Source organism: Chrysemys picta, chromosome 1 (assembly GCF_011386835.1).
Source record: "Chrysemys picta bellii isolate R12L10 chromosome 1, ASM1138683v2, whole genome shotgun sequence".
NCBI classification, from domain to species: Eukaryota; Metazoa; Chordata; order Testudines; family Emydidae; genus Chrysemys; species Chrysemys picta.
Genome location: NC_088791.1, coordinates 209010025 through 209029572, shown reverse-complemented (window position 1 = coordinate 209029572; position 19548 = coordinate 209010025). Strand labels below are relative to the sequence as shown.

General features: G+C 44.2%; 1 protein-coding gene across 6 annotated transcripts in view; it reads left to right on the top strand.

The window, feature by feature from the left end:
• The first annotated feature begins 1049 nt into the window (after window positions 1-1049).
• Window positions 1050-19548, top strand: part of GK (glycerol kinase) — a 40817-nt gene continuing 22318 nt past the window's right edge. For 2 of the 6 annotated variants that reach the window (XR_010595651.1, XM_065579229.1), the window contains exons 1-11: window positions 1059-1273; window positions 4130-4203; window positions 5013-5119; window positions 5636-5713; window positions 6740-6819; window positions 7624-7761; window positions 8314-8423; window positions 9242-9308; window positions 11440-11457; window positions 13360-13395; window positions 14380-14447. Coding sequence is in view for 5 of the 6 variants with exons in the window: in XM_065579229.1 (XP_065435301.1) it covers window positions 1196-1273; window positions 4130-4203; window positions 5013-5119; window positions 5636-5713; window positions 6740-6819; window positions 7624-7761; window positions 8314-8423; window positions 9242-9308; window positions 11440-11457; window positions 13360-13395; window positions 14380-14447 (854 nt within the window). In the remaining variant the exon portion in view is untranslated. Of the gene's footprint in view, window positions 1274-4129; window positions 4204-5012; window positions 5120-5635; window positions 5714-6739; window positions 6820-7623; window positions 7762-8313; window positions 8424-9241; window positions 9309-11439; window positions 11458-13359; window positions 13396-14379; window positions 14448-19548 lie in introns of all 6 variants that reach the window. The other 4 variants (XM_005303349.5, XM_005303351.5, XM_005303350.5 and 1 more) reach the window with 4 other exon arrangements.

The following is a 19548-nucleotide window of genomic DNA, read 5'->3' as shown; positions in this document are numbered from 1 at the left end:
TGATGAAGTGGGCATTCACCCATGAAAGCTTATGCTCCAATACTTCTGTTAGTCTTAAAGGTGCCACAGGGCCCTCTTTTTACAGATTCAGACTAACACGGCTACCCCTCTGATATAAAATACTCTAACTTCTCTGTGTGTATGCTGAGAACATAACATTAGCTATCCCCTCTGGCGGGCTCAAATGGCAGCTGCGCTGGAGAATTTAAAAGCTCCATACACAACTTATTCATCTGAAATATCAAATTCTACAAGCATCAGGAGCAAATGTTTTTGGTCCCTGTGACCCTAAGAGCCCCTTTATGCCAACTGGCAAACCCAACAAACTGTTGTCAGAATATTTAGCCAAACAGCATTATATAAGGTATATCATATAAAAACTGGTGAGCCACTTGTCATGGAAATCATTGTGTGATATGTGTATGGGTTGTGTACAAAGAGTCATGTATGTATGCTGGTAATCTGGTTTTAACACATGGTGTGAAGGCAGCTGATAAACAAGTTTATTCTAGACAAACAAATGTGGGTTTGCCTTTGTTTCCACTGTAAATCATGCAAGTCAGTGTTGTAGACAATAGAAGTTCATTTGTAGCTGAATCCACGTGAAAAGCAAATTAAGAGGGGGGCAAGGAAGCAAGGATGGCATCAGCTTCCTGGAACACAACCCGCATGGGAGAAAAACTTTATCGGGAATATGTTTGTTTGAAAGTCTTCTTGGCTTGAATCCTAACCAGGTTAGCACAGCTCTTTGAAGAGAAAGGGCTGAGGGCTGCTTTGCCAGAGAGAGAAATAAGCAAGGACTGAGGGAGTTTTCTTTGTCACGGGAGAGAACTATCGCACATTTCCTGCACTTTCCCTCCCCCTTCGGGTTCACGTCTAGGCTCCGCCATCAGGGGACCTGGGACAACCCACTCCCAGAGCCAGCTGTTTGCAATACGTGACCGGCCGCAGGCGCAGGCTCAGCCCCACCTCGTATCCTGCGCCTCGCCCCCTCCGTGCCCCGCGCGCTGATTGGCCGCGGCGGCGCAGCGTGTCGGCCGGCGCCCCCTTCCCTCTCCCCGCCCCCGGAGCCCGGACTGGAGCCACGCGCCGGGTACGTACGCAGGCAGAGCGCGCGCTGAAGACGCCGGAGAGCGTTTTGCCCGGCAGTCCCCGGCCAGCGTCGCCTAGGAGACGCGGCTCGCGAGCGGCTCCCATGGCTGCGTCGGACCGAGTGGTGCTGGGGCCGCTGGTGGGCGCGATCGACCAGGGCACCAGCTCCACGCGCTTCCTGGTGAGTGACCCGCGCCGCGCGGGCTCCGCCTGCTGCTGGGGCGGCGCGGTGCCCTGGGATGGGAGCCGGGCCGGCCGGTGCCCCCTGGCTCTGCCCGCTGCTGCGTCCAGTGCCCCTGTGGCCCGGGGCAGGGCTGTGCTCAGAGACCCACCGTCCCGCCTGTGGGCATGGGGAGCTGGCCAGCAGCACCTCTGGTAAGCGGCGTGATAGCCGGGCCCCGTTGGGTATGTCCACACGGAGCCCTGGCTCTGACTCCGGTTTGACCTCCCTGGGAGAGACCTCCAAGCCCTCCCTTCCATCTACATGTAAATCACTCTGACTCAGGACCTGCAGTCCCGGTGCCTGCTTAGGGGTGGCTCAGAGCCTGAGTTCCCTTGTGAATTGGGTCCAAGCCCTGTCACTTTGCAGGCCTGAGTTACAAGGTCTACATCAGTGGTTCTCAAACTGAGGGTTGGAACCCCTAAAGGGGTAGTGAGGTTATTAAATGGGGGGTTGTGAGCTGTCAACCTCCACCCCAAATCCTGCTTGCCTCCAGCATTTATAATGGTGTTAAATATATTTAAAAGTGTGTCTAATTTATATGCACTCAGAGGCTTGCTATGTGAAAGGGGTCACCAGTAAAAAAAAGTTTGAGACTGGTCTACGTAGTGCATTATGGCTGACTTAGCAGCACTGTGAGAACTGGGTCTAGCAATTGTAAACTCAGGTTCACAATTCAGTGTGTGTGATCAAGTGTGGGTTTGGAAACACTGGTACACCAGCACTGCAATGAGAGAGTCTCAGAGCCTAGGTCAATTGACTTAAACTCATGGAGCTCAGGCTCTGGGGCTAAACATTGCTGTGTAGACATTTAGGCTAGGTCTACACTGGGGGGAATATCGATTTAAGCTATGCAAATTCAGCTACGCGAATAGCATAGCTGAATTCGACGTATCCTATTCGACTTACCCCGCTGTGAGGACGGTGGCAAATCGACCGCCGTGGCTCCCCCGTCGACAGCGCTTACTCCTCCTGATGAGGTGGGAGTACGCGCGTCGATTCGGGATCGATTTATCCATCTAGATGAGACGCAATAAATCAATCCCCGAGAGATGGATTTCTACCCGCCGATCCGGGCGGGTAGTGTAGACTACCCCCTAGGCTTGGACTGGAGCCTGGGCTCTGAGACTCTCCCCTTTTGAGGTGTTTCAGTGTCTGGACTCCAGCCTGAGCCTGAAGGCTACATGACAGTTTTTAGCGCTGTGAGACCACATCAGTCCCATGGACCTGGGCTTAATGTAGGGTTACCATATTTCAGCAAGCAAAAAAGAGGATGGGAGGAGCCACGCCCCTGTCCTGCCCTAGCCCCGCCCCTCCCACTTCCTGCCCCCCTCAGAATCCCCAACCCTCCCCCCGCTCCTTGTCCCCTGACTGCCCCCTCCTGAGACCCTCCCCCCATCCTAACTGGCCCCCTAGGACCTTACCCCCTACCTGTACCCTGACTGCCCCAACCCTTATCCACCCCCCCACCCCCAGATAGATCCCTGGGACTCCCACGCCCCATCCAACCACTCCCCACCCCCTGACAGCCCCCCCCCGAACTCCCGACCCATCTAAACCCCTCTGCTCCCTGTCCCCTGACTGCTCCGATCCCTCTCCCCACTCCTGCCCCCTGACAGCCCCGCCCCCAGAACTCCCAACCCCCCCCCCCGCTCCTTGTCCCCTAACTGCCCCCTCCTAAAACCCCCTCACCCTAACTGCCCCCCAGGACCCTACCCCTTACCTGTACTCTGACTGCCCAAAACCTTATCTACCCCGCGCCAGAAAGCCCCCCCCCCAACTCCCGACCCCCCCCCCCCCGTCTCTTGACTGCCCCCTCCAAAACCTCCCTGCCCCTTCTCCGACCTCCTGGCCCCTTGTTGTTGGCCTTCACCTAATGTCTCTGTGAACTTGCTCAGGAACGGCCTGAGCCGTTCATCCCAGCACGCTGGGCAGCAGTGGAGGAGGAGCGGGGGAGGAGCTCCAGACTGCCGGAGGCGATCTGCGAATGCAGGGAGAGGGGGAGTGATCTCTGCTGCAGGGGAAGCGGAGGAGGGGCTCTCTCTGGCTGTCGGAGCCCCATGTAAGTGGCACCATCCAGCCGGCTGCCCTGTTAGCCGCACGTGCTCTGCATACCGGGGAGGGGAGTCCGGACATTTACAAATTCCCCCCGGATGCTATTTTTAGTTCAAAAAGCCGGACATGTCTGGGGGAATCCGGACGAATGGTAACCTTACTTAGTGTGCAGTGCACCATTGAATCCACTAGATGTTTTGCCACCGAGTTCAGTGGCAGCAGGATTCTCCCCATGGCTCTCGTTCTCTGCTGCTACATTGCAGCTTGTGTTGTTGCTGACACGTATGAAATGTTACTTTTCTGATTTGGGAGTGGCTTACATCCACGGTGCACCCAGTCAGCATGTGTGGATGTGAAATGAGTAAGCCAGGTGCCTACACAGAATCCGGTCCCATGGCTTGCCTTAAAGTTACTGATGAGGAGTAGTGTAAAATAGCACAGTGACTCAACTGCACTGCCACCCTGAAGCCTGTTTCTGCCTGTCTGAATAATGACTCCTGCTAATGCCTCAGGTAGGCCCCGATTCTGCAAAGTCTTAGCACACACTTAACTTTACACACTGAGAAGTTCTAGTGACTTAAATGGACTTTTCACAGTGCATAAAGTTTAAGCATATGTGTAAGTCTTTAGTCTACGGGCCTTTGGTAGGTCCTCAAATTAATGGAAATGTAACATACCTTCACTTTATTATTGTCTCCTCATATCTGGTTTGTCTAATCCTGTAGGCATCAATTTATTTAATCTGTATCCTTTTATCTGCAGGTTTTTAATGCGAAAACAGCAGAGCTCCTGAGTCACCATCAAGTAGAAATAAAACAGAAATTCCCTAAAGAAGGGTATGATCTCAGTATATCTTCTATTCTGTTTCTGTCTACCTTTCAACATGGCAAAAGCCTATTTAATAGGATCTATGTATGCATAATTACAATTGAAGCCAGTGAGTAATCTGTTAAGAATATGGACTCGGTTGCTAATGTTTTAGAGTGGTAGGAAAGAATAATTTAACAGATGCTTTTTTAAAAACAAAAAAAATTTCCCTCCTTTGTATGGCCTAATGGAAATCTTATTAACTCCTAAAAATGTTTATGAAAGTTCAACTCTCACAATAGTCACTCACCCGTATTCTTCCACTGTCCAATCTTGCTTAAAATGGTGAAATTACTCATTTTCATGACTGACTTGCCTACATTTACATTCTCCAGCTTCACCTATGAAGTCTACACAACTTACTCTCTATCTCTAAATTTGCTGTACACTGTTCACCTGGTGTTATCCCCAGACTCTTCCCCCTCTGTCCTGAGGCAGTATACATGTATCTGTAGAAGACAGGAAAAAGGCTCTTCCGATTTTGAAATATCCACATTGCATTTTTAGAGAAAAAGTGAGACTGACTATTCAAATTATTAGGCTGCTTGATTAAACAAACACTGTATATATGATGCAGAATAACGTTGGTCATTCTGCTGTGGAATCAGAACAAGTTGACCAGAGGGAAAAACTAGCTGAGTTAATTTTTTGATACTCTTTAATAGAGTGACCATGTGACTCTATGGAATGCTCTTAGAATTCTTATGCAGCTCTCCATAAATGTAACATCTGCCTCATGTTTGCTTCTTTTTTGATTGCTGTCAAATATTTGTTAAAGATGGGTGGAGCAAGATCCAAAGGAAATCTTGCAGTCCGTTTATGAATGTGTGGAGAAAACATGTGAGAAATTGAACCAGCTAAACATAGACATCACCAACATAAAAGGTATTGCTGCAGTTTCTTACGTGTAACTAGCCGCTTTTCAGAATGTGCTTTCGGGACTGGGGAAGGTCAGATCATCTAGTAATGAAGTCAGTGATTAGAAAGGAAGCAGGATTTAGCCCCATGTCGAAAAAAGCTCTGCATGTTGGGGAAATAAGATATTGCTGACACTTACCAGCAGTGCGTTGTTTTGCCAAATAGACCCAATCAAATTCTCCCTGGGGGTTGCAAAGAGGTTAGACAGCTAATGGATGAAATACTGATCACATTACACTGCAGTGCCTGCTGTTACAAAACTTTAGTTTCTTTGTTCATGTCAGTCTGTGAACATCAAACAGAAGAATAAGAGATGTAGAGCAGGGTTCAATTTTTTTTGAAATGATAGAAAAGTGGTATACCAAGAATGTAAAAGGCACAAGCCAAAAGGTTTTTATTTTCCTTTCACTTCCTTTTCTTCTCTGCCTGCCCCCTCAAAATCTCTAAAGTGTACTCTTGCCCCCACTCCCCTTTGTTTTCCAGCTGTTGGAGTCAGCAATCAGAGAGAGACAACTGTGGTTTGGGACAAGACAACTGGAGAACCTCTCTATAATGCTATTGGTACGTGTATCAGTGCCTACCTGGTGTATATAGCTTCTTAAAGCTTATGTACTCTTCCTTTCAGTACAGCCTCGCTGCAGTTGTACTAGCAGATTTTTAGAAATCCCATATAAATCTTGTTAGAACCTGCTAGTAATAATGACAATTTTTGGTGGCCTTTCCCAAAAGCTGTATGTTTGCAACCACTGATGCTGCAGTTACACAGAAAAATATCCTAGTTAAATAAAGATAAATAATAAATAAATAAAGATAAATAATAAAGATGAGCTATCATTTCACAATTTAGCTTAAGTCTTTTAATAGGGCTTCAGCAAAATAGAATGTTCACAGCTTGTGTTTGTCTGTCAGAGGTCTGAAGTTCTGCCTTGTCTTTTAATGTAGAATTGAAGGGTCCTAAGAACTTTCAGAAACCTGAACTTGGCATTGCTTTGAGAGAGGGGATTTAAGTTCTTCCTTCCAAGTAGCTTTTTGTGTTTAATGTTCAAGTATGTGATGTTTAAGACTTTCTTAGGTAAAGCTGAGCATCAGTAATTCTTTAACACTGTTTACTGCTGTAGTTGAGTGTTTGCACAGAAATAGTAAATAATTAACCTATTACTATATGTACTTTAAGCTTTCTAGTTGGCCTTCGTCTTCTGGTAAACTATTCAGTATTGTTATTCAATCACTTGGTTGACCTCAGTATTGTTCATGAATAGACTGAGAAACACAAAATATATCCTTGGTAGCGTCTCTTTGTAGAAAGTCATATTGTTATGTTACGAACCAGTTAGGCTTGCAAATAGAATGAGGTTACCTGTCCCTTCTACATTTTTACAATGATACAGAAATATGCATATGAATATTTCTTTCCTGTCAATTTTTTTCTTTACTAAAAATATTTTAGTGTCAGTTTCCTGACTTTAAGGACTTCAGCAATTTTTAGCAGAAGCTATACAGTTCCACTGTTCTTTGGCTCTGACAAATAGCAAATGGTGGTTGAATTATTATAAATGTGTTGCGCGTGTGCTCTATTTTGATTTGTAGTGTGGCTTGACCTGAGAACCCAGCCAACAGTTGAGAGGCTTCTTAAAATAATTCCAGGGCAAAATACATCCTTTTTTAAGGTAAGGGATTTTTCTAGAATATCCCGTTAGTAATGCTTTAAATTAAGATTTCCAAATAGTCTCTATGTGTTTAATGATTTTCTATTTGAAGTCTTGGGCATTATGTTCCAGATGCCTCTCTTAAACCCACTAAACTCAGAGTTAGGGCTTCCACTAGAACGAGTAGTTAATACTGTCTTTAACCCACTTTCCCATCCTATGTTTGTCATACTAAAAATTATTAGAGTAACTTTTAATTTATAGCATTAATTTAATATGACTAATTTGAGAGTTGAGAAGCTGTTTCACTAGAGTCCATCTTCCTTTCGCATTCAGCTTTTAACCTGGTGGCTGTATGCTGGCCAAATGATGTCCTGCTTCTTTGTTCTATAGCCACATCTGGTAGGAGTGGGTCAGTGAACCAGCATATCAACTTGCTTGGCTGTAAAGCTACAAATGTAACTGAAGGTTCATCCTTTCAGTGTCATTGCAACATCAGTTTGCGCTATCTTAGCCCAGGCAGCTATCCTAAACAAGATAGGATGTCTGTGTATGCCTTTATCTTGTTGCCACGTGGAAGGTCTTTGAACTCTCAACTGATGAGTTGTTGTGATCTTTGTTCATAGGCATGTTGGTCTTTGGTTTTGGTGTGAGACAGTTTTACGGTATTGGGAATGCGTGGTCTTATTTAAAAAAAGAAGAAAAATTAGGTTTAAATAAAGAATCTTGAGCTTCCTTTCTCTTTCCCTAACTTCATAGACAAGTACAGTAGTCACTGGAGGGGATTAACTCATGGCATGTCCTAAATGACTCTCACTCTTGCAGACTAGGACTGGCCTTCCACTTAGCACGTATTTCAGTGCAGTGAAACTTCGGTGGCTCCTAGATAACGTGGAAGAGATCAGGCAAGCTGTTCGTGATGGGCGAGCTATGTTTGGTACCATTGATTCATGGCTTATATGGGTATGTGTATGGGGGTTCTTTTATTTTAAAAAAAAATTGTACAACAGATTTTCATTGTCCACCTTTATACCAACTGTCGATGATAAAGGCATCCTCTGGAGGTCACATAACCAGAACTATACCTGTTGTGGAACTTTCTCAGTACTTGTGTGGCTACAAGCAAAATTTAAAAAAGAAAGTTAAAAAATAATAATCAGCTGCCTTAGAACATATGGGTGGAGGAGAAATTAAAATTTACATAAAATTTAGACCGGTAACCTTTTATAATATCTGTTTTGTGCATATGCATTATATATTCTGTCCATTATGGATATTCTTGTCTAGCTCTTCAGTCACATTTTGCAAAAATATCAAAGTTCCAACTTATTTCAAGGGTGCAAAAATACTATTTCTATTTCTCAAAATAGTTTGATTTCATTCTTACTAACTATTAAACTGTGGCTGTTACTGGTGGGCTAGTAACTGGATTATTTTGTTTGAACTGTTGACTAATTTTTTTATTATTATTTATTTATTTATTTATTTGCTAATATTCTTGGTTGCTTTTTCCAGAGTTTGACAGGTGGGAAGAATGGAGGTGTTCATTGTACAGATGTCACCAATGCCAGTAGAACAATGTTGTTCAACATTCATTCCTTGGAGTGGGATTCTGAACTCTGCCAGTAAGTCTAATTTTTCATTTAAATCTATTGAAATAGCTGTATTAATCAATGCGGTGTAAAGACAGACACTAATTGTGCTTTTCAAAATAAGAATCTTCCATCAATGCTTGTCTGGTCACATTTGTGACTAAGAAGAGCGATTAGTTGCATTTATTGTGAATATAACTATTAGGGTTTATTCTCTCTAAATAGGGTGACCAGATGTCCCTGTAAAAACGGGACAATCTCATTTTGGGGGACTTTTTCTTATATAGGCGCCTATTACCGCCCCGCCGACCCCCTGTCCCGTTTTTTCATAGTTTGCTATCTGGTAACCCTATCTCTAAATATCTACATAACTTCTGTTTGGATTAATGAAGAGGCCAGATCTTAGTGTCTTTCTATATTGAAAACCTGGTACACAGAAGTGATTTAAATATTAACTTTGCCTTTAATTTCTGAGTTATCTGACTGCTCCTTCAGCATATTACACAAGCATAGTGCAAAATGGTAGTCTCATTGCTTTAAATATAAGCTTAAAACATTCTTTGGTACTCCAGCATGTATTCACTTTATATTATTTCAAAATAGGAATGATTTTTCCAACTGTAAAAATGGAGTTGGATCTGTCTATAAAATGCTGAGCAAAGCAAATATTGCTTCATAACTCAAACATTCCAATGCTCTCCCCACATCTTACTAGGAAAGACATTAGGTCATGATCTAAGATAAGGATATCAAAGTTCCCTTTACATTATGTTTAATTTGTCTCAAAGTAGAAAATGTAAAACAATTTCCCTAGCATAACTAAATGCAAAATATTTTTTTTTTTTTTGCAGTTTTTTTGATGTTCCTATGGAAATACTTCCAAAAGTGCGGAGTTCCTCTGAGATTTATGGTTTGATGGTATGTTTTCTTAAACTTATTCTCAAAGATATAGCTATTGGGGCTGATTAAAAGCAAGCTAATAGCTCTCTAGTTTTCTAGAACAATGTGAGTTGCTTTATCAAACGGTATGAATCCGATGTCAGCATCTGATAGCCTTTTTAATATGTCAAATTAAGATAATTGCAGATAACACTTTTGATGAGTGTCAAACTAGTAAAACTCAGTTGGAAGGGTTTTTTTGAGACTAGTAAATATCTGATACTTGTGAACTACTTATTGAATTTTGATAAGTAGCTGGTGAATTAATCTATAAGCAGCAGATTAAAAGTAATAAGATAGCTTCAAATAGTGCCCTTCCTGGGGCCACCGTGCTCCCAGAACAGCCAAAACTCCCATGGGCAGCTTCCATGCGAGTCTTACTGGTGGTAGGCATGCTGGGTAAGTCCCTTTCAGTGTTGCATCCTTGTGGGATTGAGTAAAGGATTTGGTAGGGTTCTGTGGGAGTTGGAAGAAATGCACGTTCCATCTTGGATTGCCTCCTTTTGAGAAGTAAATTCTGATTGCTTGTGTGTCTGTAAAGTTTGTTACATAAACATGTTGGATAGGGTTACCATATTTCAGCAAGCAAACAAGAGGACGGGAGGAGCCCCGCCCTAGCCCCTCCCACTTCCCGCCCCCCCAGAACCCTCAACCCTCCCCCCGTTCCTTGTCCCCTGACTGCCCCCTCCTGGGACCCCTGCCCCTAACTGCCCCCAGGACTCCACTCCCTATCTAAGCCTCCCTGCCTCTTGTCGCCTGACTGCCCCAACCCTTATCCACACCCCCACCCCCAGACAGACCCCTGGGACTCCCACGCCCCATCCAACCACTCCCCACCCCCTGACAGCCCCCCCCAGAACTCCCAACCTATCTAAACCCCTCTGCTCCCTGTCCCCTGACTGCTCCGATCCCTCTCCGCACTCCTGCCCCCTGACAGCCCCCCCCAGAACTCCCAACCCATCTAAACCCCTCTGCTCCCTGTCCCCTGACTGCTCCGATCACTCTCCCCACTCCTGCCCCCTGACAGCTCCCCCCCAGAACTCCCAGCCCCCCACCCCCCTGTTCCTTGTCCCCTAACTGCCCCCTCCTAAGACCCCCCCCAACTGCCCCCCAGGACCCTACCCCCTACCTGTACCCTGACTGCCCAAAACTTTCTCCACTCCCCCCCAAAAGCCCCCCCCCCCGTTTCTTGACTGCCCCCTCCAGAACCTTCCTGCCCCCTGGCCCCCTTACCCTGCTGCTCAGAACAGGGTGTTGGGCTCTGTGCAAGCCGAGCCGGACACGTGGCTGCGCTCCCCAGCACAACAAAACCCGGTCCCTGGCCCTGCACAGTGCTGCTGGACCGGGCTGCAGGGGAGAGCTGCCGGCTCAGAATGCAGGGCGGATCCGGCTCCTCTACAGCTGCTCCGGAGTCCAGCCCGGGACTTTCCTGCAGCCCTCCCAGCTGCTCGCTCTGCTCTGCCGGGGGAGGGGGGAAATCCCGGACATTTTGAGTGCTTTACAAATTCCCCCCGGACGCTATTTTTAGAACAAAAAGGAGGACATGTCCGGGTAAATCCGGACGAATGGTAACCCTAATGTTGGAGCATTGCTGATGTATTTGTAATCAAACGGTGCTTTTAGAGCACTTGCAGAGACTTTCCCCAGGAGTGATTGCTGAACCATGGTCATGCAGTTGAAAAGAGGTGGTGCTTAATTGCAGAACTTAATAACAGAACTTCATGGCTGGATGAAGGCTGTAGGACAGGATCCTGTTTGCCTATTGGGAGTTTATTTTGCTTTGAAGAGTGTCCTTTTATCTTAACTCCAGAAAAAGATTCTGGATTGCTTTTAATTTAACAACAACAACAACAACAACAACAAAACACTTGTAGCTTTTTATTTTAATTTTTTTTTAACCAGGTTCTAAATGTGAATGCTACTAGGAATCTTAGTTGGCGTCTATTAATTTGAAAGAGTTAGATCAGAGTGAATTTTATTCTGACTTGAACCAATTCAGCAATTGGAAGAAGAGAGAAAGCTGATCATGGGAAATGAGACAGGATAGCTGATTATGATCTTTTTTTGTCTTTCTCCTTCCTATCGGTTATTATTTTCTTGCTGACTGTAGAAAATGTGCCCTAGCCTGGTGAGTAGAGACATTCATTAGGCTGTCCACAAGTTATGTCTCATCCATTCTGTTCAGATACAGTGCATTTCCATTTACTTAGAGGCATGCAACATAACATTTGTAAAACTAACAGATCCAGCTAGTGTCTCCAGATTGAGACATTGTGGTTAAGTGACCAGTGTTACTAGTATGTTTGCATAAATTTTGAAGGCTTGACAATTTCATATTTATAAAGAGAAACAGGTATGTCTGGCTTTGTAATGAGAACAACACGTGGTATTTCAGTGTGATAGAATTAAGGTTTGTAATGTTTCTTTAAATAAATTTAATATTAAACTATCAAAAAGCCCAATCAGTTAAAATGGGAGTTGTGGAAACTACTGAGATTTCCTAATTGGAAATGCACTGTCATGTCTTATGCATGGCTTCAATGAAAATGTATAGTCACAGCTCAAGAAAGAGTCTACTAGTTAACAAAAGCAAAGGATATTTTAAATAGGACTGATTTCTGGTGATGCCTTTACAGGAATACTGCTGAAGAAACTTTCTAGCACATGGTTGGTTTTTTTGAAGTGCTGCTTAGATTGAAAACACTATGTGGTCTTAAAATAAGACCTCTGTTATTGTTTACTTGTTAAATCACCTTATCACAATAATTTGTAATAGGAAAGTGCCTGTTCATAGTAGTATCTCGTTGAACCTTATTGTTACAGGCCACACGCTAGCATATCACAAATGACAGTCTGTTTCTTATTTTAACAAGATTGCTTTTTATTTTAACCTAATATGGAAAACTAACAACTAAAACTGGATTCCTCTATCTTAGGCTATGGAGTAAATGCATGAATCTTGCTGATTATTGTTTTGATTTTAGACCTGATTTGTTGGATTAAGCAGAGGTGCTGTGCACACAAGAATTCAAACCAAGCTGCTGTAGCGATCCAAATTCCTCCTGTAAGCACTAGGACCTGCCCTATCCCTTAACTGGAAAGCATCACTCTGCCTCAATGCTCCCCTCTTCTATTCTACAGAGGGGAGGAAGCCACTTACCCCACCTTCCCCCATAGGGAGTGTTGCTTTGGGAGGTGGATTACCTACATTGATGGCAAAATGCCTTCTGTCGATGTAGAAAATATCTATGCAATAATGGTACGGTTGCTGCTGGAGTGCCTGTAGTATAGAGACTCCATGAGAAGGCTATTTTCTGGTGACAATAGCCAATGGGAATTATCTGCATTCACTTGTTAGATGTAGCTGACTGACTGGTGGAGGAATAAGTTAGAGTAGCTTTGAAGAGATGTCATTATGATATAAAGTGAAGTCAATGAGAGCTGGACCAAGAAATGTAGCTCTCAATGACATTTTATGGGTTCCCGAGAGTGGAAAGATCTTTATCTCAAAATTAGCGAGCAGACTGTTGATCTATAAATGCCATTTTTATCCATGACAGTTGTTACGCCATATGGCATTGATAGTAAAATGAAAAAGTATGAAAACACAAACAAGCAGAAAGAGTTTTTACAATATTTTTGTGGAGCGCCTCTGAGTGAAAGGAAAAGCGTTGTTGCAAGCTGGCTTCTTCAACATAATATCTAGCTTGTGCCAAGAGGCAAATTTTCAGTATTGTTGAAACTCTTTAGTCAAAGCACAGTTTTCCTTTAAATGCTAATTTTTTATTATTATTTTTTTTTTTTAAATTTTTAAAGGCAGTCTTGTAATGGCAGTGACACGCCTTGCTTTTAAGTTACTACCCATTCTGGTACGAGCGCTCTTTGCTGCAACTGTTTTTGTCCACACCTGAAGCATGCATATCTCCATTAAAAACTGAGGAGTGTCTTTTTCCTTTACTGCTTAAATGTTACAGTAATTGATATGGAAGCAGTGTGAAATAACTGAAGTTTCTTTCTGTATTTTTGTCAGAAATCCGGAGCCTTGACAGGTGTGCCAATTTCTGGGGTGAGTTCTTCTTCAATTTGAACTCTGGCATGAGGACTTGGCTCTGCTTGGAGAGACCCTCACTGGATATAACTTAAAAATAAACTGATTATTTTAGAAAACTGACTTTTTTATTTGCAACAAAATTCAATCATTTTAAACAAGTACAGTATACTTGCTGACTTACACAAATAATGAAGACCATCGTGAATTAATGAATTAAGGCCTGATCATGCAAACAAGTACAGTAGAACCTCAGAGTTACGAACACCAGAAGTACGAACTCACCAGTCAACCACACACCTCATTTGGAACCAGAAGTACATAATCAGGCAGCAGCAGAGACCAAAAAAAAAAAAAAAAAAGTACATTACAGTACTGTGTTTAATGTAACTACTAAAAAAAATAAAGGGAAAGCAGCATTTTTCTTCTGCATAGTAAAGTTTCAAAGCAGTATTAAATCAGTGTTCAGTTGTGAACTTTTGAAAGAACAGCCATAACGTTTTTTTCAGAGTTACATAAAACCTCCATTCCCCTGAGGTGTTCATAACTCTGAGGTTCTACTGTATGTTAGCAATTTAACTCTGTCAAATAGTCCCATGGAAATCTAGGACGCTTCACAGTAAGTAAACATCATAAATGGATAACTCATCAGAAAATGAAAGCTAGCCATATGACAACCAGATCTATATGCACAAATCTTGAAGTGAGCTGAGAATTTGGCGACTAATGTCAAACACATGCAGATATTGCACTTGATCACACTTACTAAATTAATTGTTACTATAGCTAGTGGTACTAATTGGCACTTTTCGTTGGCAGTTTCAGTAGATGGGAGAAGGAATGAATATTCGTGAAGACTGCGCTTGTGTTCCCTACCTTCTCATTTACAGTGTACACGACCCAAATTGGGATTATAAGCCTAGAAGAAATTGATTTAAGGTTATTGTTGTTTCACAGTGATTCATATGCACTTCTTTGCTAAGAACATGTCTATCCTTTCAGTGCCTGGGTGACCAATCTGCTGCTCTAGTTGGACAAATGTGTTTCAAGGATGGACAAGCAAAAAACACGTAAGTTAGCACAACAATATTGAAAGCAAATACTAGATCATCTTTGTCCTCCATTGTGAATGTAGGAGGGATGGGGGAAAGCTGGATAAGGTTACAAAGGCTAAACACTAGCAGTTTGTGAACGCAGGTGTCTGCAATTCCTTCTCCTTCTTGCTTCTTTTCCTTTTTTAAAAAGATATTAAATGGCAAAAAAAATTAATTCTGTTAAGGTTGCCTGGCAATAGCTCGTTCCCTTCCAGAATGTCTACTTCAACAAAACTCAGACTTGTGAAAACCAGGAAATATCTACTTGAAGTACGTGCCCATTCAGCCTGAACTCTGCCCGCTTTGAGTGGTGCCCCAGTAATCCCATGTATTTGCACTCTGCTTTTGCCCTGTACTGAACAGGAGCTACCTATGCCTGCTCTACACTCACACACTTAGCCTACTCCACAGAAAGACCACCACACTATTAAACTCCTTCAGTCCCTTTATGGACACAATGCCCTCAAATACTGGCCTTCACTTACCCATCATTAGACTCTCAGATGACTCTTATCTCCCACCTAACTGCGACAGTTCCCCTGGCAAAACCACCCCATGCTCTGCTAGTGACATCGCCTACACAACACAGTGCTGAAATGAGGCATACTGGCTATCCCAAGTTACGTGTTGTGATGCTTCCCAGGATTTTGAAGCACCTCCTTACTACCTGCCCTTAGCATGAGGAATCCTTGTGTGTGCCTGCTGTGGGTCAGCTCCCTGCCTTCACTGGCCACAGGCAACACAAGCACTCTCTTCTGAGTGCACACAGGCTCCACTATCCCCCTCTGTAGGTTCGCAATAGGCACATTCCAATCTCCGAGCGTCTCTCTGGATTGTCCACTGGACACTCGCAGTATTCACAGCTTCCAAAAAAAACAGTACATCCCAGCATACCAGATACTCCTCGGATCACTGCTCCACTTAACACACAGCACTTAGATAAATCCATAGTGAAAACAGGCAAAAGTTTATTTAATGGAGTTAGAGATTCAAGTGGTAGCAAGTAGAAATATTGGAAACAAATAGTTGCATATAAAATAAAAGAGCACGCATTCTAGAACCTACACTGACTTAACTAGCTATTGTCATGACTTACAGTGAAAAGCTCTCACAAAATCCTTCCAGCGTACTACAGCCAACCTTGGCTGTGATTGTCATTCATGAGACAAGCACGCTGTCAGCTTGCCTGTCAGTGCAAACATCCAAGGTGTTTCCCTGTACCTCGGGTTATTACCCACCCCACCCCCGAAAAAACCCTGTTGTCCTTACTCGGAAACAGGATGCCCCTCCTGCTGGTTATGTTTTCCTTTGTGTCCCTTTCTTGCCAATTGCTAATCAAGAGATTGTGAATTCAGCTCAAATTGTAGCTAGGCCTCCATTGTGAAACATACCTCACAATATGCACATGACCAACCAGAGAGAGATAAATGTCTCTTCCCTCCTACCTAACAGGAGCATGTTTATCCCCTTCTGGGGACGTGCCTTAGCTCTCATACCTTACGAACATAATTTTCAATACAGATACATAATTCAACATTATATATACACATACATTTTTGCAATGATTATGACAACCAGTTGGCTACTGGTTCTTGGTAGCTGTCGTCAAATGCCACCGGTGTGGTGCTCTGCTCTGCTCAATGTTGATAAGTCGGCTGCGTGCGTGTGTTCCCTCTGTGTGCTGCCCCGGCTCTGCAGATCGCTGGCACAGCAGACCCCAAGAGAACCTCCAGTGACCACAGACTCCGATAAGGTACACAGGCACCCGGCCAGGTTTATTGTCAAACGAAGCACAGTAATATGTCCTGTAGAGTCTGTGGGGAACTACCACGAATATGTGCCCCCTAACAATGGACCACCTCAATCAGTGGCGGGACTCTCCACTGCCCCCTAGGCCAGACAAAGATTTCCACTGAGGGATGCATTCTTATACCCAGGTAGAAACAGGTTACGCATCATTGAACGCATTGAGGTACAACCCCTCTATTCATTAAGGTGCTGCCTTTCTCTTGGTACAGGTTGGTTCGAACAAACAAGTCTATCCATCATATTGTCCTTTTGACCCTGTCTTTAGGCTGGGTCTGTCTGTTCCTTGTTATCTGTGTGGGATGTGTTTGTACTGGGCTGTTCTGATGCCGTCTGGCACACGTTCTTTTAGCAGCCTTCCTCTTGCCAACTTCTGTGAGCAGGGCCTGCCTCTGGCTCACAGCCTAACTTTGATTTATGTTAGCAACATCTTGACTATTACTTCAGTTCAGGCCTCATACCGGGCCTCTGATACCAAAGGTTTATGTCTCAGGGCCTCATCTTACTACAGTAGATACCTCACATGCCACCTTCTGGTAAATATAATGGTGCATATATCTAACCTATAGGATCCTAATATGTACCCCCTCTGCCAGTTGACCAGAAACCTCTTGCTACCCCATGTGTCCCTTTTTCCTTTGGTCTCTCACACACACGGATCAGAGAAAGGGCTCACGCACACGTGTGCGCACACCCACCGAGAGCCAAAACCCCCAATCACCTCCTATTGCAGTCACATCTCTTTAAAGGTACTCCAACTTACTCCTCAACCAGCTACAGCTAACACAGTGAATGCAGATAATTCCCAGTGGCTATTGACCGCTCCACGGGGACAGAGTTAAAGTTGCATGGACATTTACCTTAACTCACTATTTCCTGTTTTCCACAAGTTTGAGTTCTGCTGACTTAGACACTTTGAAGGCGCACAAGCTATGTTTGGGCAACATTCACTCTAGGTTAATGAAGCTTTCTAATGTTTGTTTTCCTATGGTTTTGTTTTGTTTTGGGTTTTTTGTTTTTGTTTTGTTTAAAGAAAAATGTTGATAGGATTTAGTGGTCACTTAGGCCTTTGTAATTATCACATAGATGTACAGATCAGATACTTCTGTGGACAGGTAATAAGTGTTAGCACTTACAAATGCTTTACGTCAGATCTCAAGGAGGTAAAGTTATTTTTCTCCTTGTATAGATGGGGAAACTGAGGCACAGAGGTGACATGACTTGGCCACAGTCACCCAGCATGCCAGTGACAGAGCCAAGAATAGTCTGAGTCCTAGCCATTGGGGGTCTACACATCCAGCTGCAGCGTAGGAGGCTCAGTGGTGTGAAGTTGTCTTTTCCTTAGATGTTCTTAGCTGAATGAGAACACGCCATGGAGATGAATATGGCCTACAGCAATACAGCTCGGAGACATGTGAACTCATATGAGGGGGTGTTACCATCCCCCTCCACAGTGCAAGGGAGCCTATGATATGCATATATCCTGACCCCAGTCTCAGCAGTGTTGTCTTGATGCATTCTCCCAGCATGCTTGTTCTAAGCTTACTCCACCCAGAGAGGCAGGGCTTCACCACATCCTATCTCACGTCAGTGGGTGGGGAGGATAGAGAGAGATTCCTAGAGGGATAAGCCTCCCACATATCCCGACTCTCGTGTGGTTGGGGGCAGGCAGAGGGGCTCAGATGCCCTCAGGAGGACTAGCCCACTAGCTCTCTGCTCACATAGGGATGTGGAAAGGGTCAGATTCCAGTAGTTGGGCAGAGGCCCCTACATCTCCTAACTCACAAAGGGGGTCAGGCAGAGGAGCTCAGATGCCCTCTCAAAATAGCAGTGTATCTATGGACAGCCACTTGGGCTAGCTGCTCCAAGTACGGTCCCACGGACACTCCTGGGAACATAATTGGGCAGCTTTCCCCACCCACTGCCCGTGCTGCAGAGCACACACTGCTATTTTTCGGTGCTAGCTTGAGGACAGCTAGCATGGGTACATCTCTGTGAGCCGGGAGTCACACCTCCCGGCCTAAATGTAGACAGACCCATAGAGTCGAGCTTTAAACAAAAAGCTGTCTAGTCCTTACTGTGGTGGACCTGGTCTATTGTACTGACTTGTGGTAGGTGGGTCATGTTGGTTTTGGCTCAGTTTAAAATACTGAACACACTGAAACTTGATGGCTCCAAAAGTTTACTGCAAGGAACTAAATCAAATTGGAAGAATCCCGAGGATATAGTGGTGCGTCTTGCAAAATCATAAAATTATAAAATCTCCCTTCATAAATTGAGTCACCCAAGCACAACAAACACAGGTGCTGGAGCGTGGTAGGATTACAGTGTAAGGGTGAATGGCAAGAAGCATTTCAGTGCTCAGCCAGCATGCTAGACCAGAAGGGAGGATTCCATTTTGGATGGAGCATTTAGCCGAAGGCCAGAAATGTTAGGATATCTTCACGTCTCAGCCTTGTCCCTTGGTAGAGTAGCTGATCAATTAAATGGGAGAAGTACAGTTTCAAAACATATCTGAAGTGTTTGCGGAGGTGGAATTAAACATTCAGCGGATGCATAATTCTTTGCTTAGTTGAGTTATTGTTCAGTTAAGCATCCAGCTCTCATACGATCACATGCTTTATTGAGCAAATGAGTACATGCAAAATAGAGCCTTGAAACCTGATGCAATCTGACTAAAAGTGTCGGGACTGGGTTGGGTGGGAAAAGAACTAGAACCGATCAGATCAACGTGGGAGCAGCTGTCTGCCCAGCTCCTGCTGGCCACCACTACCTTGCTGTGCTCACATGTGCAGCAAGGCAAGTATGCCAAGGAATTTCAGTACACTCGCATAGAGCAGTAGAGGGTGGTGAATAGTAGTACAGCCACTGCTGCACTGACACCACAGGCAGGAAGAGGAGAGCTGACCCTGGGGCAGGAGGTAGCAGTGGGGCTACCTAAGGTTCAGGGAGAAGGGTCGGGTTGGAAAAATGACTTGACCTGTAAGCATTGGGTGAGCTTGGGTCCGGGTCCAGTCTAAAAATTAGGCCTGAGCCAACCTCCTAATGCAAAATAGGTTTTTCACACAATATAAGAAAGTGTGCTCATTGCTAGTTGCATTTTGATCAATATCCTTTCCTTATTAATCTCCATTTTACCACCTGTTTATACCCTAAGTTACCATTTAATTGTCTTCTACTTTACTGGAACACAAAATGATCTACGTAACTGACACAAGAATTTTTTTTTTAACCCATAAGGGCTTTTGTTTATAAAAAAAAAAAAAAAAAA